At 38.4% G+C, this 27,064-nt stretch overlaps 2 protein-coding genes across 4 annotated transcripts in view; both read right to left on the reverse strand.

Moving 5' to 3' along the window:
• Positions 1 to 17,773, reverse strand: part of cacnb2b (calcium channel, voltage-dependent, beta 2b) — a 29,750-nt gene extending 11,977 nt beyond the window's left edge. For 2 of the 3 annotated variants that reach the window (XM_028441385.1, XM_028441384.1), the window contains exons 1-2: positions 16,747 to 17,773; positions 1,968 to 2,033 (exon numbers count right to left, since the gene is read on the reverse strand). In XM_028441385.1, the coding sequence (XP_028297186.1) occupies positions 1,968 to 2,033; positions 16,747 to 16,794 (114 nt within the window). In that variant the 5' untranslated portion in view covers positions 16,795 to 17,773. Of the gene's footprint in view, positions 1 to 1,967; positions 2,034 to 10,463; positions 10,868 to 16,746 lie in introns of those variants that run through there. The other variant, XM_028441386.1, reaches the window with a different exon arrangement.
• A 2,992-nt stretch (positions 17,774 to 20,765) lies between these two features.
• On the reverse strand, positions 20,766 to 26,255 carry tmem236 (transmembrane protein 236). The gene is made up of 4 exons (XM_028441383.1): positions 25,916 to 26,255; positions 24,335 to 24,407; positions 22,550 to 22,673; positions 20,766 to 21,469 (listed from the first exon to the last, which is right to left on the reverse strand). The coding sequence occupies exons 1-4, from the start codon at positions 26,167 to 26,169 to the stop codon at positions 20,844 to 20,846; spliced, it is 1,077 nt and encodes a 358-aa protein (XP_028297184.1). The 5' UTR covers positions 26,170 to 26,255; the 3' UTR covers positions 20,766 to 20,843.
• Between the last annotated feature and the right edge of the window lie 809 nt (positions 26,256 to 27,064).

The following is a 27,064-nucleotide window of genomic DNA, read 5'->3' on the forward strand; positions in this document are numbered from 1 at the left end:
CCACTTAGTATGTCTGCATCTACACGCTACTGCAACTGAAAAACAGTCCCCTCTCTAAAAATGGTCCCCAGTGCAACAATTTGCAACAACAAACGAGTATTCAGTATAAATCAGTATTAGCACTAATTAACAGCGCTACCTTGTTCAGTTGTAATGCATTATTAAACTTGCTCCCTACACCTATTTTGGATGAATTCATCCATCCACGGTCTCACTGACATTTAGTGACTGCAGACACTGCGTAATGTTATTAATGACTCCTGTGGTTCACCCAGTGTAACGAATAGATGTGTATCTCCTGTGCCAGACTGCTCTTCTGCCCTCCTGTGGTGAACCAACTGTCCACTTCCCCCCCCCGACTTAATGCCCGTCGGTGTAAAATATCATCGGCATGCCACTGAAGCTCCTAATGAGTCCACTTAGGAAAAGATGAGGCTGCTGATGGACATGCTGTGGAGGTCTGCAGGGGATGGACGAGTGTGTTTGGGACATTCATTTTAGAGCACATTAAATAAAGAGGGAGGTAATTAATTCAACTTTGAAAGGTGTGAGTAACAGCAGCGCAGCACCTAAACATTTATTATTTTTAGGTGCATGCCATGACCTTCACTGTAGGTCCTTCACACCAAACATCCTATTTTGTTCCTCAAAAGTTATTAGTCTAAAATTGTTTAAATTACCTTTTTATGCAGTAATGTAATGTTCACTTAAAGCCACACCACAGACTTTTTGACATAAAGAGTTGACCCATATGAGTTATTTTAAATGGTTCCTCAGGCCAATATACAGTGCTTGACAGTATCAATGGTCCGAGCGGGGCTTCCTTCTTGAAATACCGACGATGTAAGTTTGGAGAGACGGATCGTCTTTGGCCAGGTCATGTGACCTGGAGAATGCCTGCTTTACAGCAGTCACGTGACCACAGGCTCGGATATACTCATTAGGCTTTTGCTGGTATTTTTCTGCCTGTTCGACTCCTTGTCATGGCCGAGGCAAGCAAAAAGAGGAGGCTAAAAAGACGGCGCCGAGACCCAGCCCTCTCCGCCGACCCAATTTCTGCCCTGCGCCGGACACTGCCCCGAGCAACCCGGTCGCCGGTCCCCCATCCGCTCTGACCCTGGCCGCCGCGCCGACCCCTGGCGTAGGGGGCCGACGACCGCGGCGAGGCCAGGGAGTAGGGGGGAGCGCCACCGACTCGACAAGGCGGGCCGAGCATTGGGCCTCTGGCGGTGGGGAGAGTAGGGCGGCGGCGGTGGCTGCTCCTCTAGTCTCGCTTCGCACACCTGCCCGACTGACCCGGCCCTTATAGCCAATCCTTATCCCGAAGTTACAGGTCAATTACTGTCTGCGTACACAATCAAAAGACAAGGGAGGCTGGCCCAACTGACTGTTTGTTGATTTGGCTTGTGGCCACTAGGGTCACTTGACCTGAAAGTGACAGGTCTAGTGTCCCTAGTGGCCAAAAGTTACACAGTGTGCCTTTAAGGAACCGACGTGCAGGATAGGGGCTCTCCAGGACCGGACGAGAGCAGCTTTATAAGGCAATATTGGGGTAGACGAAACCAGAATAGAAATGAACATCAAAAAGTTAATGACACGATTAAAATGTCCTTGAATGAATAATGCAAACGAAGAAGAAACTATTTGCATTTTTTTATTATGCAATTAGTCTAATTTAATCATTGTAGCCTCAGGCTTTTCTTTTATTTTGGTGGGACTTTATAGACATCTGCACAGAAGGAGATCCTTCTGCTACAGGTTTAAAACTCATTAGGACTAACTGAGCAATAACAGCAGTCCTCTAATGATCTTCCTCTGTAATGCCAACACACAGCGATGGCAGGGATAAGGGCTCTGTTTCTCTGATATTATGATGTCTGAGCTTCTGATCAGTGATGTCATTGCAGATCCTTACCCAAAATGAGCCTGTGAGGTGAGATAACATTATGCAACAAGAGCTAAATTACCTTGGCCTTTTCCAGCTGCACCTGGGCGTTTCTCTCCTCAACGATGTCCGTGTCATGACGCTCTCCCTGAACGACACAGGAAGTGACAATGAGTGTCTTTAACACATTCAAACACAAGCTTTTCAAAGACACCACACTGATCCATTGCTATAGCTTTAGCACCAGCCCATGATCTTACGACCTATTTTCATGAACTTATGGATCTGCGATTTTCCATTTTAACTTTTCTTTTTAAAAAGTGACACTATATTGGCTATTTGCAGAAGGATATTGTGCAAAATGTTGCACGGGCGTTTTTCTCGCAGCTTTCATTTTGACAGAATCACAGAAAACTCACCGACTCAAATTTGCTGCAAAAAGCTAATTTTGAAAGGAAATTTCCCCTGCTCTTCATCACATCACATAGACATAGAGCAATTCCTCTTCCTCTCTCCTCTGACTATAAAATATCCATCCCTGTCCATTATTGGGATTACGGAGGGTAAGAATGACAAGAGTCAGATCCACTCTGGGGTGAACTACCTGAACGTTACTTCCCCTCAGTCTAAAAGCATTTCCACAGCTCCTTTGACTTGTGCCAGGGTGGATACATTAGACAGGGATAGTCTGATCTGGACTAATCAGATCCTCGGAGCCAACAGGAACCAGCTGGTCAGACTAAAGATTTGCATTTATCCAGAGGACAAAGTGAACTCTAGACTTAAAAAAAAAAAAACGAGTTACATTACAGCAGTACATTAAATCCTGAAAGTCACAATTCTAATGTAGAGCCATATACTGTAGCTTCTTCTAGAAATGGAAGCAGCAGGGTATTAGCTCCATCTCATGTTGATGGGAAATAATTCAAGTTAGACAAATCTGGACGCACGCTGATGCTCTTTCCACCATCAATAATCTATAACAAAACATGGGAAAACTGTGCTTTTAATTGATTTTTAGAACAGTTGTTCTATCATACTTATACTAACACTAGAGAATCATTTGCATCTTTCCCCTAAAGCATCAGTATCTACTGATAGGTTAAACAGCAGAAAATGTGTTAATTTACCGTACTTGTGGGGAATACCAGTATTCCAATACGAGCATATGGAGAACATGCAGACTTCACACAGAAAGACTTCAGGTCCAACTTTTAGGCTAGTGTGAACCACGTCTCTATTGTTGCGTGGCGTCGCTGCTTGTTACCAGGTAGGGGTGTTGAAAAAAAATTGATTCGGCGATATATCGCAATATTACTTCGAGCAATTCTAGGATCGATTCAAAATGCATCCATATCGTTTTTTTTTCCTTTACTTAACCAATAAAATCTTTTCTACTGCAGGAGACATTGTAACTGCACAAAGGAATGTGTTGAAACCTGGGCATGTTGAGCTTGTGTTTTTAAAAAAAAAAAAATCTAAAAAGAAAGTACCAACTTTTTGTGTTTATTTGTTGTTCTAAGTCATGTTGCACTAAAGTCATGTTGCACTAAAGATTAACCATTTTTCTACACCAGATACATGATTGTCTGTCTTTTTCTCGAAGAAATTTAACACAGGGTATCTGTAGACCATAGGTTTTCGATTGTGGGCCGACTCTCTGAAGACGTACTGAAAGACAAAGACAAAACGCTACAATGGCCAAGACGTCAGGATGGACAACAGCCTAAACTCCTCGTTGTACAGTTTTTCTGCACAGGATGGAGTATGATTGAGCCTGCAGACAAATATAAACTGAATAGAAACACTATTAAAGCCTGCATAGGACAAAAGTATTGCTGCACAAAAATAGTTGGGTACACCAGATAAATGAATAAATGCAATAAGACACATTGTAGCTGCTATTGTCTTGATGGTTGAATATATTCCACCGCGTGCAGATCTTTTATCAACAGTCCCTTGTATGCTGTGTGTTTTTCTCCTGGCCTTGTCTAATCAGTTGTTTTGCCTCATCTGGCAGGAGGACCCTGGCTTTGTGCCCCGTGCTTTAGACACAGCCAGGCACGACCGTGCTTTGGCACCAGTCGCTGTTTGTGGAGGTTAAAGTTGCATCAGAATTGAGATCTGAAGAGGCAGCAGCACATTAATTAGAACCAGTGTAATAGTGCATTACTAACACCTGTACATCCATACATGAGGTCTTAGCCTATGGCAGATGTACATGGATTTAAACACACGATGCAGGATTTAGATTATTTCATCTATCCATTAGCTTTTGGAGGATAAAATAATAATTTCACACAAAATGTGCCTGAATAAAATAATTTTTTTGTACAGTAAGCTTAAAAAGGGCAGAGTGTGTTTACACTCCCTTCTCTCTCTATCTATGGGTCATGGCTGTCTCTGAGTAAGGAGATTAAGATAGCATGCGTCAATCCAGGATTTAGAGACAGAGAAACAAACTCCTCACACTCAGCCAACACGGCTGCATGAGCTCAGGCTCCTTATCAGACATACACACACTTTAGTGCTATCCGTGTTTGTATAATGCTGCATTATGTTTAGCCCATGCATTCATCTGTCAATATTATAAGTGGATGTATTAAAAAATCATCTGTACAGAAATGTGTGGACGTATACTGTATAGACGCACTTTGTACAACACTGCAGATGAATACGTGCCAAATAGGGGTGTCCAATCCGATTCCACACTACAAAATAAGTAATTATTATGTTTTCTATGAAAGAAAAGAGAGAAAAAAGTATGTATGATTTAGGGCTGGGCGATATATCGAATATACTCGATATATCGCAGCTTGTAGTCTGTGCGGTGTTGAAAATGACCATACCGTTAAACTCGCGGACATTTTTTTTTTTTTTTTTTTTTGAAATGTCATCTTAATGACAACATGCACAAAAGGGCACTATTTGTTTTAAAATATTGTAGTGGCATTATGCACAAAAAGTGCACTTTAATTTTGTGTTTTGAAATGCCATGTGAGTTGCATCCTGCACTAATGTCTTGTTTTGAAATGTCTCTGTGACAGTTTTGCACAGAACGTGCACTTTCTGTTGACAATTTTATGTTTGAGCCACTCACTGTTTAATAAATACAGTTATGTCAACTTTGACTTAGTTGTGATATCCCCTTTTTTGCATGAAAGTTTAAAATTGGCATATATTAATGCAGTATGATCAAGAATGTTTTAATGTAGACATATAGAATCATCATACTGGTGTGATTTTGTGCATCAAAGTGTTAATTCAAGGGTAATGCAAAATATCGAGATATATATCGTGTATCGTGACATGGCCTAAAAATATCGCGGTATTTATAAAAGGCCACATCGCCCAGCCCTAGTATGATTCATGCTGGTATCGAATCAATATCGGTATCGGCCGATACGCAAGGTTGCAATATCGGTATTAAAGTTGTATTGGGACATCCCTGGTGCCAAACCTGCAATAATAAACCACTTTTTTGCTCAGAAGTCAATCATCAGTTAAAATGGTCACCAACTCAACCAAGACACCAGTGAAGCTCCAACCTGCTCATGGTATATTCCAAAACCACCCACAATGTGAAGGAATATCCCACCTTTCATGTACTAAACCAGTGGTTCTCAACCCATTGTGGGTCGTGACCCCATTTCAATATCACAATTTTCCTATGACCCCAAAAGATTTTTTTCTTTCTTTCTAGAATTAGTTTTTTTTTCTCAACACGTTTGTTACGAATATAGAATTAGTGACAAACTGAGCCAGCTCAGATATTCTTATTCTGCATTTGATTTGAACTAGATTTACAGTATATTTGAAAAAGTGAAAGTATAGAACGCAGTTGTTTAGGATTGCGTGTTGTGTTTGACTTTTAAAAATAATTAATAATAAAGATTTTAATCAGTATTTTTTTTTTTTTTTATATATCAATTAGTCGGCTTTTCAGGCGACCCCAAATGGGGTCACGATCCCAAGGTTGAAAAACACTGCAAACATTATCATCAGATTACTGTAAGTGAACAGTGCAATATACTTACAATATCTAACCATTTGTTGTTCTCACTGTTTATTTATTGTCTGAGCTCCCTTTGTATAAACACTTCTTATTTGTATCGTGCACCACAAGAGTTGTCTCTTAATTTCATTTAATTTTTTGTATAATGACAATAAAATAATTTTATTCCATTCTATTCAGTTTTTTATAGTTTGGTGAAGAGCTAAACTTCCTATTTTGATCTTTGAAGGCTGCTGACCTTTGGTATATATGAAAAAAACATCTACAAAAACATTGTGCACAGCTGTCCTCTGGGAACCTCTGGGTGCCTCAGGATACGATACGCGATACAAAGCTCACGATAACGATTATCTCACAATATGACGATACTGCGGTTATCGATATATTGGTCCGAAATCAATCTACGATAATCTATGACATAAGAAAAAAAAAAGATTAAGTGAAAAAATACAATTTTTATTTTACATCTCTGAAAGACAATACATTGAAAAAGTGTCCTATGAACAGTGGCACTATTTTAGTGCAACATTTCTGTAAATAAGTGTCAACATACCAATGTAAACGGTCTTTCTTACCAGTGACACCATTATAGTGCAATATTCCAGTAAACAATATATCGGTTCCTTCAACAAACAGTGATAATATTTCTGTGAAGACCTACCTGCACATTTAAGAGAAAAAGCAAAAAAGGTTTTGAAAATAATAAAATAAATCTTAAATTAAAAAAATAATTTAAAAAATTGATTGTGCAAAAAAATATTGCGATATATCGTCGTATCGAGACACCGTCACACTCCTAGTAGACAACTTGTTAACAATTAGTAGGGATGTCCTGATACAACGTTTTCACTTCTGATACGATACAGATATTGCAGCCTTGAGTATTGACTGATACAGATATCAATCTGATCCGATCCGCACGAATCATACATACTTTTATTACTTATTTTGTAGTGTGGAATGTTAGAAAAAGGTTTGATCAAGGGATGTTACTCAAACAGAGAACAATAGTCAATAGGGATGTAACGATTAATCGTAAGGTAGTGAAAAATCAATTCATAGGTATCATGGTTCACATCGATACTGTGAAAATTGAATCGCAGTACTTTTTTAAACAGCAGTGGGCGCTATATATCCTTCTGTAGTCCAGAAGTGTTGGCGGCGGGCGGAATCTGCTGCTACTTTCTTTCTGGCCGCCTTCTACTCTTAAACATGTTCATAAATGATATGATTCCTTACCCCTTTAGCACCGAAAGAATATCTGTAATATTACGTGAATATCTGTAAGAGTCACGTTTTTCTATTAGCTCTGTCTGCTAGCACGTAGCATCTCTTCTTCACTGCAAGAATTTCTGCATGCCAACCGACCACTGAGTTACCAGCGCCCTCTGCTTGTCCAAACTGATATATGATGTAAATACAGTGCAATGACGGTTTTATTTTTGAAAGTCCAATTGTTAAGGCACGAAATACATTTTCAAATAACTATTATGCCATTTTGCATTGATTACTATAGAACCAGAATTTAAATGAATAGGCTTCTTCTTCATTTCTATTATTCCTTTATTTATTTCATTCAAGATTTATTTTTAGTTAAAATGCATTGTTTTGAATAGTTTATCAAGGGATTCTTTTGACAATGAAAAATAAAAGGAAAATAGTACAGTATTTTCTAGTTTTTTTCCCCAAAAAAAATAAAGGAACATTTTTCAGTCATCATTTGTCTACAGTCCCATTTTGTAAAATAAATCATGAGAGAATCATATCGTGAACCCAGTACCGTGAATCGAATCGTATCGGGAGTTGAGTGACAATTCAAGTTCACTTCAGATATTTTTTTACTGTCAGTATACAGTATGGTGGGATCTTACTGCCCCACTTCCTGCATCAGGCTTCTGCATGTAATGCTCCAGGAACAGCCACTAAGAGGCTTTTCCTATTCCAGGTAACAAGCGGGACTTGTAATCCGAGACGGAAGGTGACAGAACATCAGTGAGGACTCTTCTAACCCACCTTCTGTCATGAATTGACAACTTTTTTTCCTCTTTAAAAATAAAATAAATCAAATAAATGGTAAAACAACCAACAGTACTGAGATGTTTTAGGAGTGTAACACAAGAAAAGAAAAAACAACAATATTTGTAACAGGGTTTGGTTTTTAATGTCAGGCTATGATAATGTGCAGGTTTATGCACAGCAATGGGTCACTTTTGAAGATAAAATGGTGTTAAATAAATGTGTTTAAGAAGTAATGACGGTAATGAGCAGAAACTGCAAATTAGTGAGTAAAATACTTCTAAATTCTTTACTATGAATCTGTGAAATGACACTTAAAATGAAACCAATGGTTACAGCTTGTAAATTTTCTATACCTGCTTATCAGGGCTGTGTGGTGGAACACAGAAGGCAGTCCAAAGAAAAGCAAGGGATGATAAATAATGTTCTAATGCTTTGGCACTAGCTTTGGCTCCCTCAGTTTACATCATAAATATTACACAGTGATGATGACAAATGGTACAAGTCTCAATTTTTAAAAAAGGAACATTTATTGAAATTACCAAAGGTGAGGTAGAACGACAACAAGTAAAACAATATTAAACAAATATTAAAAACAGGGGACGTAGAACAAGAACAAGTAAAAACATATTTCTGCTCTCTGTAAATAATGCGGATCGGCGAACGAAGCAGCCCGCATCAGCTGATGCCGATACAGGTAAAAAACGCAAAAATCGGCCGATAATATTGGCCGGCCGATCACTATTTGGCACTATGTTAATTTGTTAATTTTATCATGTACAGATTAAATGTAGTCTGCTCAGTTAAAAAAAAATTATACTCCACTGGTGTTTGTTTTAGGACTGGACGAAAACCAGTGACTTAGCTAAAAAATATACTGGCCTCAGATGACTGACAGGTCAAGGCACTGAAAGATTGGAATGATCTGGAGGATCACTTGAAGTTAATGAGTTCTCTGTCTAAAACGAAACATTTTGCTCCTATTAAAACATAAGTTATTAAGCTGATAAATACAGCTTCAGCCCATTCAATGTTTGGTTGTTAAAATGTGTTTATTTTTTATATTGTATTTTACATGTTTGTTGACAGCTAAGAACAAATGTCTATCTATATATCTATATATCTGTCTGTCTATTAGGGGTGGGAACCTCACAATACGATACAGCTTACGATTTATTGTCTCACAATATGACGATACTGCGATTATCGATATATTGGTCAGAAATCAATCTGCGATAATATTTGACATAACAACAAAGAAAAAGATTACGTGAAAAAATACAATTTTTATTTTATATCTGAAAGACCATAAATTGAAAAAGTGTCCTATGAACAGTGACACTATTTTAGTGCAACATTTCTGTAAATAAGTCTCAACATAATCCTGTAAACAATGCATTGGTTGCTTCAACAAACAGTGACAAAATTTCTGTGAAGACCTACCTGCACATTTATAAATAAATAAATAAAAAAAAATAAAAAATTGTAAAAATCAATACTTAGCAGGAGCATATCAATAATCGATCGTGCGAAAAAAAATATTGTGATATCTCGCCGTACCGAGATATCGTCACACTCCTACTATCCATCTAAAAATGAGTGACTAAAGAGAGAAAACACTGTCTGGGCAAAAGAGATCTACTTACTATAGATCTATATATTAGACTCTGATGAGGTTTAAATGTCCAATATCATTAAAGAACATTTAAGGTTATACCTGATTGTCAAGCTGCAAGCAAAGTTCAGATCATTAGTATAGACAAGAATGATTGAGCCCCTTTTAACTTTATAGTTTCACCACTGTATAGTCTCACTGTGATACCCTTGCCTTTGCAAATCTTAACTAGGGCTGGGCGATATGGTCCAAAACTATCTCTATATTCTTTTTCTCAAAATGGCGATATACGATATAAATATTGATATTTGAATGCAATAAAATCTTACCAGAAAGACATTTCTGGGTTAAATTTGCTGATGCAAAATGCCACACAGGCTTATTAACATACAGCTGCACAATATGTGTCACTTGTGGCTTTTCTCCTCTAAAAGAGACAGCATGTGTGAGTGAGTTGTGTAGTTTGGCACTCGGAAAGCAAAATTGTAATTTCCTGTATCGCAAAAATAGAAATCTCGATATATCTTGAATCACGATGTATTACCCAGGCTTAACTCTTAATTTAGTGATTATTTTAGTTCCAACTGTTCCATTTAGTGTTTCATCCAAGGATGAGGAGCTACAGAGAGGTCAGAGAACACAACATCAACAGCTGCAAGGATCACAAATGCAAGAAATGAGATTTGATCCATGTGATCTTCACAGACTACACCTCTTATGTAATCAGTACACTGACTGTTATTCAGCAGCTCGGGCATAAAAATAAACAGGCGGAACCTCATCACTCCATCTCTGCTGATCAGGCCTCACACACGCGGATTAACGTCCGGTGCAACAGATGGCGTATTTCTCCTACTTCGCGCACACGCGCACATCACGCACGAAGAAGAGAAAAGAGAGACAAATATAGAACTGTTAAGATGATGTTTTACCTTCTTTTTGGGTGGCATGCTGGTCAATGGTGTCCAAAATCAGGCATCCCTTTATTCCTCGTCCTGTTTACGGTTCACCTGGTTCCACAGAGACACGTGCCATCGGATTAGATTACCTCCAGGGCAGTCTGAACCGCTCCCAACGCGTCACCCTGTGCGTAAAAGTGCCGCGTCCCCAGGCGCGGAGCGTAAAGACACCGGTGAGAGGTGTCCGTTGGCCGTAGAGGAAGGGTTCCTTTCCCGCTTGCTGGGAGTATTAACGGCTTATTTCTCAGAGAGGCATCTGTTGCACTGCGCACCGCTGAGCTCACAGAGGTGAGGGACGCCAACCGCAGCGCGTCTGACCAGTGACCAGTTCAAGAGTGAAACCAAACAACTGGCCCTGGTTTGGCTCCACCAGAGAGTACCAGTCCACCACAGACAGAGGAAGAGAGATGCATTCAAAAAAAGCAGACTGCGCGTATTTCCTCAGAGCGACAACCCAAGAGTTTAATATCCACAGTTCAATCTGGGACTTTTTACTCTATCTTGGATTAGAGATATTATGTCACCACTAATACTGCATGAAAGTATCTGTTGCGCGCAGAACACGCAGGTTGTTGAAGCCTATGCTGAGGTTCCTCTTGGAAAACATTTCAAAACTCTTGTTGCATGTTTTCTCTTTATCTTTATTCCCACGAGACATTAATGTGACTTGGCTACGTTTACATGAGAGCAATTACTTCCCCCTTAATCAGAATAAAAATTAAGTCCTCTTTAAAAAGATTCAAAATGACCTTGTAAACACCTAATTCCGAATTAAATTTAAATCTGAAGTATAGGTGGCTGGTTTATACTTATTTTAATTCAGAATTCATGTGAAATGCTCTTTCCATGTAAACACAAATCAGACAACTTTAATTCTGAATGATAAATTCGGAATTAAAAAAACATAATGTAACCATGGCCATTGTTCTTCATCAATCAGCAAACTCCTACATGAGCCTTCATCCACACTGATATATGGAGGACCAACTTTACCATATTAAAAATAAATAAATATTTTTATTTGATTTATGTAAAATAAATCAATGTATTTTATTTTATTTTTTTTATTTTTATTTAAGTAGGGACTGTACATATCAATGCACATTCAACAATTGTAAATATGTCAGATTATAACAATAGGCTTATTTCCATCTGTTGTTCCTAAATAGCATTTATGGCATATATTTAGGTATTAAGTGTTAAGTTTGTTTATTTATCAATGGCATACATCTGTAGGTATTTATTTGTTTATTTATCAATGGCATACATCTGTAGGTATTTATTTGTTTAATTTTAATTTTGGCCAAATTGGTCCTCCATACACTGGAAGCGTTGGTTGATTTAACATTTTCCATTTCATGGTTAGGATTTTTGTCTCTCACACACACTAAACAAACATTGAATCACTTGTTATATTTATTCTGTTGGAAGCTAACTGCACTAAAGCACTGCATGTGTGAACACTCTTATCTACAGCAGCAGCCCCAGTAATAAGGTGCACATGGTGACGGTTGGATTTTTGTGCGTATGTATATTATACCCAGGGATGCAGTATAAGGATTCAGGAATGGAAGCTGTTTTCAGTTTGTAAGGTAATACAGAAATCCAGCCAACTTGCCGTTTAATCTCTTATTATTACCAAAAAAGACAAAGGTATGTGCATTTTAAATTAGTTTTCTACTACTTCTGGACCTTATAAAGCCTCTTAAAGGTTAAAAAAAAAAAAAAGCAAATGTGTTGAGTTCCTCATATCTTAAAAGACAAGATCTTTGAAAGATGTGTGTGTTACATAACGGAGGATGAAAAGCAACGCACAGCTCTGTGATCAGATGCTGTGACATTGACCTCGTGGGTCGGACACACAATCTGAGCCTCACTCTGCATGTTCTTAACGGTGACACAGAGAACACCATCAGCCTCAACAACCCTCAACTTCATCAGTGAGTCTTCTATATTATTAGATACTGGCTGAACGTCACCTGATGTGATGAATGAACTGTTGATATATTTACGCTCTGCTCTCCTAGTTACAAGGAGAAAAACTCACATTGACACAAAGGACATGCCTTCATACCTTAATATCATGTGCTTCCACACACACACACACACACACACACAAACAAAAACAACCATTAATACAGAGCAGGGAAGTTGGACCAGAGAGCCTGGCACGTTGCAAAGCTGCAGACTCTCTGCAGAGTGTCATCCCACTCTGTCTTCCACTGTGTTCAGACGACAAGGAATCACCCAGTCTGACCTCACGCTCCCCATTAAACACCTCAGGATAAATGCTACTCTCCATCTTGTCTGCAAGCAGCTTAAAGACAAATATGAATGGTTCTGGAGTTGTTCTGGCTGCACAGGTGTTGGACACATGAGGACGTGCCCAAAGAAAGCGTCACAGACAAAGAAAAGTTTTTGCAGCAAATTTTTTTTTTTTTTCATCTCAAACCTGGAGTTTCATATAGTTTACACCCGTTTCTTCCAGAGAAGTTTGAGTCTAGCTGAAATGAAGGTAGTAGAATTATCTAGCAGGACAAAAGGATCGAAAGGTGAACAATGGTAGGAAGTCATGAGTTTGAATCCCACTTGGTGCCGGCTTTCACTGGTCAGTTTCTTTCAGTTTGGGTTTTACTTTAACCTTAATGTTTGCATTAGTTCTTGTTTTGTGTGATTTCCTAATCAATATTGGTTAGTTTTCTGTTTATGTGCGGGTGAGTGCTGTCTGTCTGTCTGTCTGTGTGTCTGTCTGTGTGTCTGTCTGTCTGTATGTCTGTGTGTCTGTCTGTCTGTCTGTCTTTGTGTCTGTCTTTGTGTCTGTCTTTGTGTCTGTCTGTGTGTCTGTCTGTCTGTCTGTGTGTCTGTCTGTCTGTGTGTCTGTGTGTGTTTGACCCATCCAGTCGTGAGTCAGGTGTGGCAGTGCCTGGTCTATTACGTTATGCATAATTCAACAATTCTAATATATTTAATTATTAATGCTTGATATTTTTTGCCCTTTCCATTCAAATGCAGAATCTAGACACACTGTAAACATAATGTTTAAAACGCTTTCCATAATCTAGATTCCCAACCAGGGCTACGTATACATATAGACACAGGTAAAAGTAACAGATTACAAGTACTCAAGTAAATAATTAAGTTGGTTTTATGGGTACTTGTACTTTTTTTGAGTATATTTCCAAATCAGTAATTTTACTTGTATTTAAGTACATTTTAAAAGAAGTAAAGTAATTAATTAAATTTCTACACCCCATGGTCGCTGACGACAACAATCAAATGCATCACATATTGCCAACCAATCAGATTAAACATAATGCACCAACAGCATTGAATGGAGGTTTATTTTCTCTGTTTTAGAGTTCATAAATATAGCTATACTTAGAGCCATATATATATATATATATATATATATATATATATATATATATATATATATATTATTTTTGAATTGAATTAATTGGTGTCATTTTCTTTAAAAACAATTCCATTTTGACAAACTTTTTATTCTATACAGACGCCTTTGTGTAAAATAAATTAAGTTCCAATTGTTTATGCATGAGTTGTTTACTGTATGAAAGGGGACAGTAGAGAGATTTATTACCAAAAATAAACATGGGGGCAAAAGTAACTTTTAGTTGTGTATTATTTAATTGAACTACTTTATACGTGTACTTTAGTTATTTATGTATGACTTACTTGTACTTGAGTAGGATTTATCAGTACTCTTTACACCTCTGCATATAGAGGTACTTCTACACAAAGCAGGAGCAACTTAAAACATTGTCTCACACATTTGTACATGCATGCAAAAAAACTTTCTGTTTCAATGAAAATAATGAATATTGTCAAATGATGAATAATCTTCTCTGTTGGGTTTATATATTTGTACATTGGATTCCAGTCACTGGCTACCTTACACAGGTGTGGATCATTATTGCCTTGAGTGTTGGTTTGTCTCCATACCTTATTCTCTCTGGGATGGCTTTGTCTTGTCATTCCATCATTTTTTTTTGTTTTTTAGAGCATGAGTTTTTGAACCAACTGTTTGGGTTTTTGATCCTGTGCTTACATGTGTGATAAACCCTGACACTTCCTGCCTGTCTGTTCAATCTATGGTCTCTGTGATTGCTTGGGTCACATAGCCACACCCCAGTGTTGACACAGTTCAAACTCACACCACCAATCATAGGAAATGATCAAAAACAAGTACTTCATACTCTTTAGTCACTTTTTAAAAAAAATGTTTTACCTTAGTGATAATTTAAGAGTACATTAAAACCAATAAGGTTGTTTAAGGTTGCAAGACTTTTCCTTTGATAGTCAAAGATTAGCAAACATTTATGTAACGCTGGTGAGGCCAGGCTGTTGTTCAGGGAGTGGGGGGAGTTTAAAGCTTTTTTTTTTGTTTTGGAGCCAGTCGAGCACTTTAAATAATCCGCTTTGTTCCCAACCCTCTGATCACACCTGCACAAATGTGAGCTTTAATGCTGACGTGGACACTCAGTACATTCAAACGTAATGGCTTGTTCTGCTGCTAGAAGCTGATCTGTGCTTAAGTTTGTTATTGTCAACATGTACATTTTTGTAATATTTTAAATCAAATATGTTCAATAAAGACACATCGTTAATTGCAATCTGAGCAAACAAACACTTTGTTAGAAAAAGGCAGGGTAGGCGATTTTCAAAAGCTTGCATGATTTTGAATGTAGCCTCCCTGATGGCTCCGCCTTTACCCCCTCCCCTTGTGCGCCATCTCACTCACATGCATGTGCACAGCTGCTGCAGAAGAGGAGCTCAGCTCATCACTTGTATTGTGTAGAAACTCTGTTGTCTCATTCAGCAGTAAGTAAACAATAAACTTTACCATTATATATGTTATAAAACGTGACTAAAAACTCCGTTTTCACTCTGCCAGCGGTGACGCGCTTTCAGTGTGAGCTCGTGCATGTGAGGGATTGAGAACGGACAGGGAGACGTGATTGGTTAAAAAAAAAAGGTTTGTTTTTTTTTCCATTGGTGGAAGTTATTACAGGTTTACAGCTGCTCCAGTTGATGGATTTTCTTCATTCTTTTTTCAAAGCACATAAGATATTTATTTCTGTCAGGACTGAAGACAATTTCAACCAAAAATCTAAAAAGTGTATCTGGAGGAAATCGCCGACCCTAGCTTTAATAGAAATAGTATTTAGAATAATAACCAATCGGAGCATTAATATAAGAAAGAACAAAGTGTTTGTGTGTGGTTTTGGAGTCATTTTGTCTGATTTTCAATACAAAGGACTGTGTTTTTCCATTGGGGACTTACTACGACGTTTTGTGTATTTTTCTGTTATTTAGTACATTGCCATTTAGTGTATTTACATTATCATTTAGTGTGCTTTTGTTGCGATTAGTCATATTGTGTTTTTTGTTGTCTTTTTGAGTGATTTTTCCAAGACATTTTCTGTGTTTTTCAGGATATGTTGTTTGTCAGGACAAGCCTGATTTTCAGGATGCTTCATCAGTTTTTCAGGACATTTTGTGTATTTTTCTATCATTGTACGTGTGGGAACAGCAGAAAATTAGACCAAGAGCTGCGTATGACCCGCGGGCCAAGTTTCCCTCTGATCGACAGCATCTGTCCCTCCATCAAGGGTTTTACAATGGGCTCGTGCCTGATTATATCAATATTGGTTCATTTCGGAAGCTATAAGTGTTGGACAGTGACCACATACAGTATCAGATAAGGTAAATACTTGACATCCCTATCCTTTAGTCTGTTCTCATGTTTAGTATCTACTGTATGTAGTACGTACATCATTTATTTCAGCTGTGGTTTGTTTTAAAGAGCTCGATATATAAAATGAATTTTAGTTAAGTTGATGATGAACACCTGACTAAATATGACTGCTATGTGTCTATAATAAACTCACCAAGTCCATCTTTAGCTGCTGTGGATTTTGTCTGCGTACAGATTAATTCCTGGCTCATTGTTGGTCTACATAATTTAAGACTACACAGTAATTCATGAGGCTGTGCGCTCGCAGAGGGCTGACTTAAAGCAAGTAGTTTAAAATGAATTTGCTGCAATTGCCACAACGATTTATTGTACAGATCTATTCAGGGAGAGACCAACAGAATGCATAAAAACACCACAAATGATTATTCACACATATGGCTCATGCACATTCTGTTATCAGTAATATACTGTATACACACTTTCCGGCAATAACCACGTCTACCATTGCTATGGACACATGCTGAGATGGTCACTTACATAGGTGGACTGCACTCTGCGCCAATGCCCCAGCCCACAGCAATACATCAAGACATGTAGGTGAGGAAGAGGAGGGGAGAGCTCAGACAGAGCCTCGGGGTCGTCTCAGGACTGGTAAGTATATGCCTGGTGCTCAGGGTACAGGTTGGTGCTCAGGGTACAGGTTGGTTCTCAGGGTACAGGTTGGTTCTCAGGGTACAGGTTAGTTCTCAGGGTACAGGTTGGTCCTCAGGGTACAGGTTGGTCCTCAGGGTACAGGTTGGTTCTCAGGGTACAGGTTGGTTCTCAGGGTACAGGTTGGTCCTCAGGGTACAGGTTGGTCCTCAGGGTACAGGTTGGTTCTCAGGGTACATGTTGGTGTTCAGGGTACATGTTGGTGTTCAGGGTACATGTTGGTGTTCAGGGTAGAGGTTGGTCCTCATGATACAGGTTGGTGCTCAGGGTAAAAGTTTGTGCTCAGGTACAGGTTGGTCCTCAGGGTAAAAGTTTGTGCTCATGTACAGGTAGGTCCGGCTGATCACAGACTGTGGAGAGATTCAAAATTGATCTACAAGAAGGCTTGTTTGAGGACAGGGGTCACCTGGGAGTTAGGTTCAGTCCCCTGATGGATCCATCTGGACAATTCACAGCAACTTCTCAGTAATGCAGTCTGATAGATCCAGATGGATTGTATATCTGACAACTCGTGGAGAAGACTTCAGCATGAACAGGTGCTTGTGCTGGTGTGCCATTGCCTCAGGTGGTTTTTTTTTTTAAAGTGTTCTCCCTCTGTCCCACAGGCTGGACGTCATTTCTTCTCCCTCGATATTCCTCTCGATCACTGAAAATACATCTTCATTCCCCTATTGCCAGTTCGTCCACACTGGTCCAACCCCAGTGTTTCTTATTCACAGCTTTCCTTTGTTTCCTCCTCCTCCAGCATCTGTCCCTCCCCACATGCTGCTCGCCTCCTCTCAAGCCTTTCCTGTCATCAGAAGCATCCCTGCTTACCTGAGTCACGCTTTGCAACCATCAATGTGTGTATGTGTGTGTGTGTGTGTGTGTGTGTGTGTGTGTGTGTGTGTGTGTGTGTGTGTGTGTATGTGTGGAGGCTGCAGCTGAATCTCTTCCCTCTCTCTCTGTTGCCATGCCAGAGCAGGTAACACTTGGCTGGTGCAGGAGAAACACAGGCTGAATTCCAATGCGCCTCCAGTCTCTCGCATTCACAAAAAGCAGCATTGCCTCACAGCCCATTCTCCACACACTCCTCGTCATCCTTTTTCTTCTCATTCACATTTTTCTTTACAGCTGGTGGAGGCTCAGGCTCCCTCTGCTGTTGCTCAGCTTTCCCCTCTGCTGTGTTACTATGTACAGTATAAATAATGGATAATGGATGCTGAATGTAAAATATCAATGATGATTTCTTAGCTGATTTTTTAATTTTTTTTAATCTCCCTTTCTTCACAATTAGCTCATTTTCTATGGAGGACCAAACCTGCCAAAAATAAAAAAAATAAATTATGAACTAAATAAACGTGAAAAATAACAAAAAGGAAAATTAAAATTAAATACAAATTAATAAATAAATATAAGTGGCAAAAATACAAAAGTCAAAAAATTTAAAATGTATATAGATTGACAAATAAAAGTGAAAATAAAATAAGAAAATACAAATGTGACTTATTTATAACTTATTAATTTAATCATTTATTTTATTCATGTAAAAATATATATATTTTTGTTATGTTTTTAATTTATTCATTTATTTTAAATTTTGGCAGGTTTGGTAAAATATGTAAAAATATATATATTTTTGTTTTGTTTTTATTTTATTCATTTATTTTAAATTTTGGCAGGTTTGGTCCTCCGTACTTTTCCTGAAATGTATATACGTTAAAACAGCAGGGTATACGTAATTGTCAATGTGTTTATCAGTACAAAAATTATTGTTAAATTTAAATCTAAATATTTAATAATAAATTTAAATGTTATGTTGAAATCTAAATGCAAAATAAGATTAGAATTGAAATTGGATAAATGTTTAATTATTCAATGTGCTAAATACGGAAGCCCTAAGTGATCATTTATACATTTTTGTGGCTCTATTTCCTGCGTTTTTGGACAAGAATCAGGTCAGAAGATGAATGAATGAATAAATAAAGAAACAAAAGCAAAGTTTTCTACAACTTTATTCAATAGCTACAACATCAAAAACCCACAGGATCAGTATAAGGGATTCTAAAGTTTTTTTTGTTTTTTTTTTTGCACACAAAAAAAATACTTTAATGCAACATTACATTAAAATGTCCAATCTCAAAAGTAATTTGTCATCTTTATCATAAATGCATTGTAAACTTTGATTGGAGGACTTAAACAGAAACATTTGTATTTCTTTTTTATATGCACTTAAAATGACCAAGTAAAATATGTAGCATACAAACACAGTAACAATAAATAAATAAATCCTGATTAAAAATGTCAAAACACTTGAAGGAGCTCATCATATTACTAACCCTTGATTTGTTAAGATCCCAAATAATAAGTGCCATATTGGCTGCACGTGATAATAAATTACATGTTGTCTGTTCACCTGTTATGTGTAATTTACTAAGATTGCTTGTGCAAATATCAAAAAGTTTCCAAGGTAGGCCATTTTTAAATTTGCGTTTCGTTCTTGCAAGCTCTCATGTGTGAGAAAAGAATGTTTGCAGGAGCAAAATGAAATTTTGGAAGTGTTAGAGAAAGGACACTAAACTGAACAAGTTCTTTAATCACAGCAAACAAATGCAAATTTTGATTCATTAATTTTAGAAATGCTGACTCGGCAGAAAAGCTGCATTCTCTCAGTGGTCTTTGGGCCTGCCTATGCCTCCACCTGCAATAACTGCAGCCATCTGTGAGTAAAGCTGTGGCAATTAGCAACTGCCTGTCAAACATGCTGAATATTAAAACACAAAAAGCCACTGCCATTAGCTCCAACTCAGATAAACCACACTGATCAGTTTGCATCTCCTCCTCTCCTGTTTTGGTAGATCAACTGCAACGTGCCACCTTTAGTAAACCAGAAGTAGCCCTCTATCCATACGCGGAGTTTTGCGGGGGCCACTAGAGGGGCATTGCCCCCTCAGTGATCAAAAGTTTTCATTACAGTTTTCCCAAATTCAATACATGTATATATATATATATATATATATATGTTTTTAAAAAAAATACAATTAACATAATCTACAAATATTTTAAGTGCCAAAAACACAGTGACGAGAAAATAATAAAAAAAAAAACAGTAAGATTACATTCAAAGTAAAAACAGTTTTAAAGGATCGCAGCAGCCAATGACATTTGACCCTCCTGCTTCCCGTAGCAGCTCAGAACTTTGTTTACAACATGGCGGACACCGCGGGTGCTCCTATAAACTCAGAAGTCTGTTGTTTGTAGTGATGTAGCGAGAAAACAAGCGGCTGAACAGTGAACGAGCAAACACCGCTATCAGTGCGCGCTTGTCTGGCAACAAAGCGGTGGATTGAGCGGTGATGTAATATTCTAATTCCCCCCTTCCTTCCCCGCGACAAAATAGTCCTCCCCTGGCCACGGGAGCATGCAGCGAAGGCGGAGTAACGTTGTTAAGACTTTTAATGCCATATTCTACGTTGTTGGACTTTTAAATGCGCTTAATCCATTTGGATCCTTTTATTCTATCCTATCTGTGTCTAACTTAGTGATTTACAACTGACAGCAACTCTCCCATATTAAAGCACATGTATGTATGTAATGTTGTATGATATATCATGTGGATCATCATAAATAATATAACACAACTTCATTTGAGCAACTTTACTCTCATTCTTTAAGTTACAAGAGGGTGCTGAACATTTCAAGCTGTGTTTTGGATTTATTTTGGCAGATCCATAATACAGCTTTCAAAACTTATGTTACAGAAATGAAAAATAATAATAAAAACAGTTAGAGGTACATTTGTCTTCATTCCTTCTTTCTATATATTTAATTAGATAAAAAAAAAAAAAATTCTTTCCCCCCCCCCCCCCCCCCGACTATGCCTCAATCTCATCAACCGGCTTGAACACAAAACCTTCTGCATCAGGCGCAGAGGACGCTAAACCTCAAAACATGTTGCGCCTTCGGAAAATTTTCACCCGGGTCAGGAACGTAAAATAGATAAAAGTCAGGCTCACCAGCACGTTTTTCAGTGGGAACAACAAGGGTGTGACGAAACCAAACTCTGCTATCAGAGCGACTCGGAGGACAAAAAAAGGAAGGTCCTGAAGAGCGACTCCAGCGGCAGACAGCAGGGGGCTCTGAGGAACCAGGATCATGCGGAGAGTGGAGAGGTAGGCAAAGATTAAAACTGGAAAAATGTAGACTGAGTAGAAAACCGTTTCCTGCCCGGCCACTCTCACCAACTCCACTGTGTCAAACCAGAACAGAAAGCTTTGCACAAAGGCATTGGACCTTAAGTCCGGCTTTCCTAGGATACTTAGAGGACCCAGGGAGTCCCAGGGTCGTGCCGACGAAGAGTACAGATAGGCAGGGCGGGGTGAGGCATGTCTGGAGGCACTGGATGGATCTCGCCATCTGTCTATGGCGCTGCCGTTTTTAGTTACCGGTGGAGGTGAAGGTGAGCCATTCTGGCTTTCTTCAGTCGGCAGCTGGCCCGACACTGAGGTCACGTGTTCCAGGTGAGTGAGGACAGGGCCGGATACGTCAAGGTCAGAGTCCAGGTCCTTGGCTGTATGAGGACAAGACTGGATGTTACGGTTTGAACTAGAGATGGTGGAATTGTGGCAACTTTAGCCAACATGTAGCAAAGCAACATTTTTGAAGGTCAGAACTGGATTTATTGCTTTGTTTCCGATGCATTCAAGAAAGAGAACCTTTTATTTATTTTTTTTTTTTCACTTAACAAAGCATAATCTTTTCTAATTCTAACAAGGAATAAAAACAAGGTAAATAGAATCAAAGGGATCACAAATATATAGGTAGAATAATGCTTGATGGAAAGAAAACAGTTTGTGGTTAAACATGTTTTTTTATTCCCCATGTATGTAGAAAGAATATTGGGGGGAAACGTCCTATTGCTCTGACACTATGAAGATAAGAGTGAAGAGAGGGAGTGAGTGTCTGCCTACAACTGTGACTGATCTAATGTTTGAAAGCAAATGTTAGATCAGTTATGTCACAACTTGAGGTTGTAGATCAAGCATTTCCTCACGAAAGGGTTTCTAATTTCAGAGCCATTCTTTTAAAGAAAAAAAAAGTCATTCTTCTTAAAGAATAAAAGGTAACTTTTTCATATAATCAAACAAATGTAACTGCTTATCTGTAAAACACAAAAACCAGGCCTTCTTAACACACCACTGATAGCAGAGCGTCATCAGCGTAGATGTTGTTACAGGAACAAGTTTCAAACCAAGGAAATGGACTCTCAAAAATGTAAAATCAGAGCATTTTAACTACTTTGACGCCGAGAAATTTTCTCCTGGAAATTTAAGTGCACCAAAAGATTTAGTTTAGGTGTCTGAAACCCAACAGAAGGAACTAGAACGAGTCCTGACCAAACCTCTTTGGTCCTTCGACTTTGCGTTACTTTGTGCTAAGACTTTGGAACACAATAGCCTCTGACATAAGGCTCGGAGCAGAAGTTGCTGCTAAACAAACATTAAAAATGTGAATATGAAGTGGAACGTGCCTTTGATAAGGGGATGAACCTAAAGACACTCTCACTCACATAGCACAGAAGTATTGCAATACTTAGTCTAAGTTGGATTGTAAACAACCATTTAATCAACCAGCCAAGTTAAAGCCTTACTTTTGCCCATGAGCCTGCAGTGTCGAATCCTCTCTATGATGTCCACACATATGAGAGAGAAAAGCACCAAGGACACAGGCAGCTCAATGAAACGGTCAAACTTCAGGCCTCTGTCCAACTGCACCTACAGGGCACAACAGCAACAGCTCAGTGTGTTAAACCAATATTAATATTTTTATAATAAACAGCAATGAACGAAGGAGGAATGGTTCCCGTCTTTAAAATGTTTGTTAGGATCTTGGTTTTCTGCCAATGAAATGGTTTATGTGACACTAAGAAGAATAATAGTTCTCCTCAAAGGTTTGAGTTAATGACCAACTTGTTGTGTTCACTGTTGGTTACTGAATACACAGTCTCGTGACTGTATGCATACTGTAGTCTTCATCTGTCTATTCAGTGACAGGAAGTACACTCACTCTTAGTCTGTCAGACATCATAGACACATTAAAATGAATTTTTTAAAAAAACGTTTCTTCAACTTCACTTCTTGTACAAATAAATAGCGTGATTAGTGTGCGTGTCTGCGTTATAGTGCCTTCTCATTTATTGCACCCCCTGTTTCTTCATTGTGTACTGCAAAGATGGAGTCTGTTATTAGCCTCCTTTATCTGTCTTGTCTCCACACAGGTGTGTTTCTGATTCCCTGCCTTCACCACCTAAGGAGTATCTAAATACTGAGTGAGTCTTCAGCATAGTCTTCTACCTCAACGTAGCAGGCCACCACACACATAGTGATTCTGTTCAGCCAAAATTCTTGTGTGATCAAAAGAGATCTAACGACATGATCTAATGCTACGTTCCAAGCAACTCAGAACTCAGGGTTTTCTGACCTTCTAGTTGAAAAAGTGACTTGAAACACCACCTGAAGTCGGAGGTCCTCGTCGGTAAAGTTGGGGAAGAAATTTAATATTATACCGGTCAGCAATGTTTAAGACATTTTGCATGTTGCCGCTGAATTTGGTTGAACTCGAAGATTGGAATTTTGAATGCAGTATTAAGTGTTTCTCCGTAAGCTCGCTTCTTGATTGGCTACATTCTGTTATTTCCCATTTACAATTGTCAGCTTCGACCCTTTTCAGAGCCGATTATCGGGACAAATTGACTCTTAACACACCCCTTAGACCACAAGATAATCTTATAAAATAATCTTATAGAACATAAAATAATCTGTTGTTTGTGTACGTGTATACCCAGCCTAAGTTTTGTTCATTTGATTGCTTCGTTTTTTTCTGGTTATTAAGGTCTGTTTTTGTATCTTGTTTACTCTAAGCTTAATTTTTTTTTTTGTATTAATATTTAATTTTCATTTGTTGCCTCCTTCATCTCTACATTTGGGTCCTTCAACCTCTTCGCCTCCACCTGATCACGATACCAGTTGTTTCATTTAATAAACAAAAACAAACACACTGTCCTTTCATTTGAAATGAATGAAACTAGACACTATTCCTATATTCTGCAGCCACTACTAAAGTTCTTATCATGGTTACAATTTCCCATTTAAAATACAGATGGCTGGTCGTGGGTTTTCCAAAAGATAGTATTTCTTGACAAATATAAGCAATTTTAGATCGCTATAATGGTAAACAGATTACAGGGTTTTTATCGCTATAATTCCCAGCTCCCAAAAGGATTTGTGTAATGGAGCAGTCACTCGGTGAATAATTATGGTGCTTTCACGTGCTTGAAAAGACCCAGCGTCACAAATTGAGTGTAAACATTAATGTCTTTTCAAGGACAACAAGACGCGCTCCCAGTGACAGCTTCAATCAGTCAGGATGGTTTTACCTTTGAGCTGGTGATCAGGATGGCGAAGCATGGCAACGTAGTCAGCAGCAGATAAACCAGGGCTGTGGGTCTCCTGGAAACACAAGGACTCACATTTTCATGCAAAGATACTGTACATCTTCAACAATTTGCCAGACTACACGGAGAGAGCCCTAATCCACTTAAATGGTCCATAAAATGCTGAATGATGAGTGCCTGTCAATCATTAGCATAACACCTGTTGGCTGACGTCACACACTGCACAGCAATAGGTGAGAAAAAACAGGTAAAGGTCAAATTCCCGTAGCTTCTTTTGCTAAAGAACTAAAGAAATCAGTTCATTCATTTCCACAATCAAACTAAGGCCAACAATGATGTCTTTAGGGTTAAGTCCTTCCAAAATAATGTTACTTCCTTTAGGTTTCACTGTTCATTCGGCCGATCACTCTGGCAGGAACAATGTGTAGCTATGGCAGTTTTATACCAGAGCCTGGGCTACAGTATTCACTTGCATAGTCCGCCTATAGCAAGAAACGCTATGTGTGTAAACATGTAATGGTCTGAGTCGATTTATTCTTCACAGGAGGATATACTCTGGACCATGGACTATTAATCCTTCTTCTCATTCAGATTAGATCATTTTAACCATGTTTGCTCTCTTCAATTCAAGTGTTTTTAATGAAGGATATTCTTGACTATAAGCTATAAGTGCACTCTGATGTGGATCAATGGTTTAGTTCAAAAGGTCTTAAAATATTGGTGAACCAGCTCATGTTGACACCAGTTTAAGTCAAACCAAATAGATTCAGAATATGAATGAGACGAAGGATTTGACATTCAGATTCTTTCCATTATGAGCGAATCAGAATCAGCTAAATTGTCATTAGATATACAAGAAAAACGAAAGACACAAAAATCAAAACTGGAAACTCCAAAATGCATCCGATTCACTACATTTTATAATGTTTCGTTATTTTCATCTTCATTAGTTTAGAAGGAAGTTTGGATCTAAGTTGTAAGTAAATACAACCATCAAAAATATATATTAAGTTGTATTTACCATATTTGTTTTTCAATAGGATTTCATCAAAAAGTGCGACTCTGGATCAGTTTTTTAAAAATCCCTCTCTCATCATCGGCAATAATTTTAAAGAATGTGATGTCTCCGTTCGTTAAATAGACCAATTCTTATGGAATTGACCTCAGTTATTGGGTTGGCTCCCCAATTACCTCAACGAGTTTCATCTGAATACGATCTAGATTGCGCATTTCACTGCGATTATTAAAAAAATAAATAAAAAATTGGGTGCTCATACATTTGGACTTTCTGTGTCGTTTTTAATGGTGATAGACATTTCTTCCAAGCCTTTACAGTGTGAATGATCATGGTAACATGATCAGGATCACTGATCCAGATAACTGTGAATATATGCCAAAAAGCATATTTAGAGCTTGGCAACTATGGTGTGTACTCTCCGAGTGCTCTTTTTTTAAAATGGTATGGAATGGCTCTTAATCTAAAGGGGAAAAGTTGTTTAAACAATAGTTGGTGAACAATGATTGGCGTGTGCACTGCTGATCACCAAAAAGACACCAACTCACCACTGGTAAATCTCTGTGATGAATCTCCGCCTCTTCAGGGTCACATACTTCAGAGGAACCCACACCAGCAGGGTCACAGAGGTCACGTAGGCGATGGAGGCCGCCACCACTAACCAGTACGCCGTCTTATCCCCTCTTCTGATGAACTCCATGAGGCTGCCGAACCGCTCCATGATGACAAAAACGGGCACGACCAGAGCTGCAAACTGCAGCGCCTCGTAAACCACGATTTTCACCAACTTCCCTGAAACCATGATACCTGCCCGGCAGCTTCTGCTGGTTTGAAGCTAAAGGTAAAGACTTTGACAATCATCTCCCAGTGAAGGAGCCATCTGAGTGGTTGGACTCTGCACACTGATGGTGCTTACACTGCACCACAGGCTACAGTATATTATTTTATTGCTGAGGTAATGAGGTGGTCATGCTGCTTCTTTTACTGCTACAAAGAACAGTACTACCACCCCATAAGTTTAAGGAGAAACACACACTAAAAGCTCAGTGGACGGACAATAATAAAAGACTATTTGTGAACGTTTGAAAGTGATACCAACAATCACGTGAATGTACTTTAGATGATCGCTCTAAAGCTGATTAATAAATCTTTGTCTTTGGAATCATTTATAACAACTTTTAGTCTCAAACACACATACAATCTCATATGTGGGCTATTGTCATTTAGGAGATTTCAGCCAGTCAGCATTCAAGTGTTTTTCTACTCCCATAGAGATTCTATGGTAAAAGCATTTTAATCTAATCTTAATTTAATTTGAACGTTTTAGCGCTGAGATAGATGTCATCCAGTTCTCTGGACATCATGACATTATTTCTATGATGACCAGCAGGCACATTACAGTGGATGGATTTTAACGTTACACTTAATAATAATACATTTGTTTTTTTTACTTTGAAATAGATGGAAAATGTATCAGCATGTATTGGTTTTAATAGTAAAAAATTGTTGATTAAGTAACATTGCAGAAAACTCTTTGTCAGATCTTGGTTACCCTCTCGTCATCAACCATTAATTATTATAGCCGTTCAAAAACGTTTGCAAAAACATTTTAGGCCCCCCATCGCAACAAATTTTAAACAAAATGGCTACAAAATGTAACCTTGAACTATTCTTCAAAACTCATAAAAATAGCAAAA

This window comes from Gouania willdenowi, unplaced genomic scaffold (genome assembly GCF_900634775.1).
Source record: "Gouania willdenowi unplaced genomic scaffold, fGouWil2.1 scaffold_228_arrow_ctg1, whole genome shotgun sequence".
Lineage (NCBI taxonomy): Eukaryota > Metazoa > Chordata > Actinopteri > Blenniiformes > Gobiesocidae > Gouania > Gouania willdenowi.

Excerpts from the sequence above, each read along its gene's own strand:
- tmem236 (XM_028441383.1), bottom strand. The coding sequence starts at position 26,169 with ATGGTTTCAGGGAAGTTGGTGAAAATCGTGGTTTACGAGGCGCTGCAG. Across the intron at positions 24,408-25,915 it reads ATCACAGAGATTTACCAGTG|GAGACCCACAGCCCTGGTTT; the intron begins GTGAGTTGGTGT and ends TTGTGTTTCCAG. Across the intron at positions 22,674-24,334 it reads TCCTGATCACCAGCTCAAAG|GTGCAGTTGGACAGAGGCCT; the intron begins GTAAAACCATCC and ends TGTGCCCTGTAG.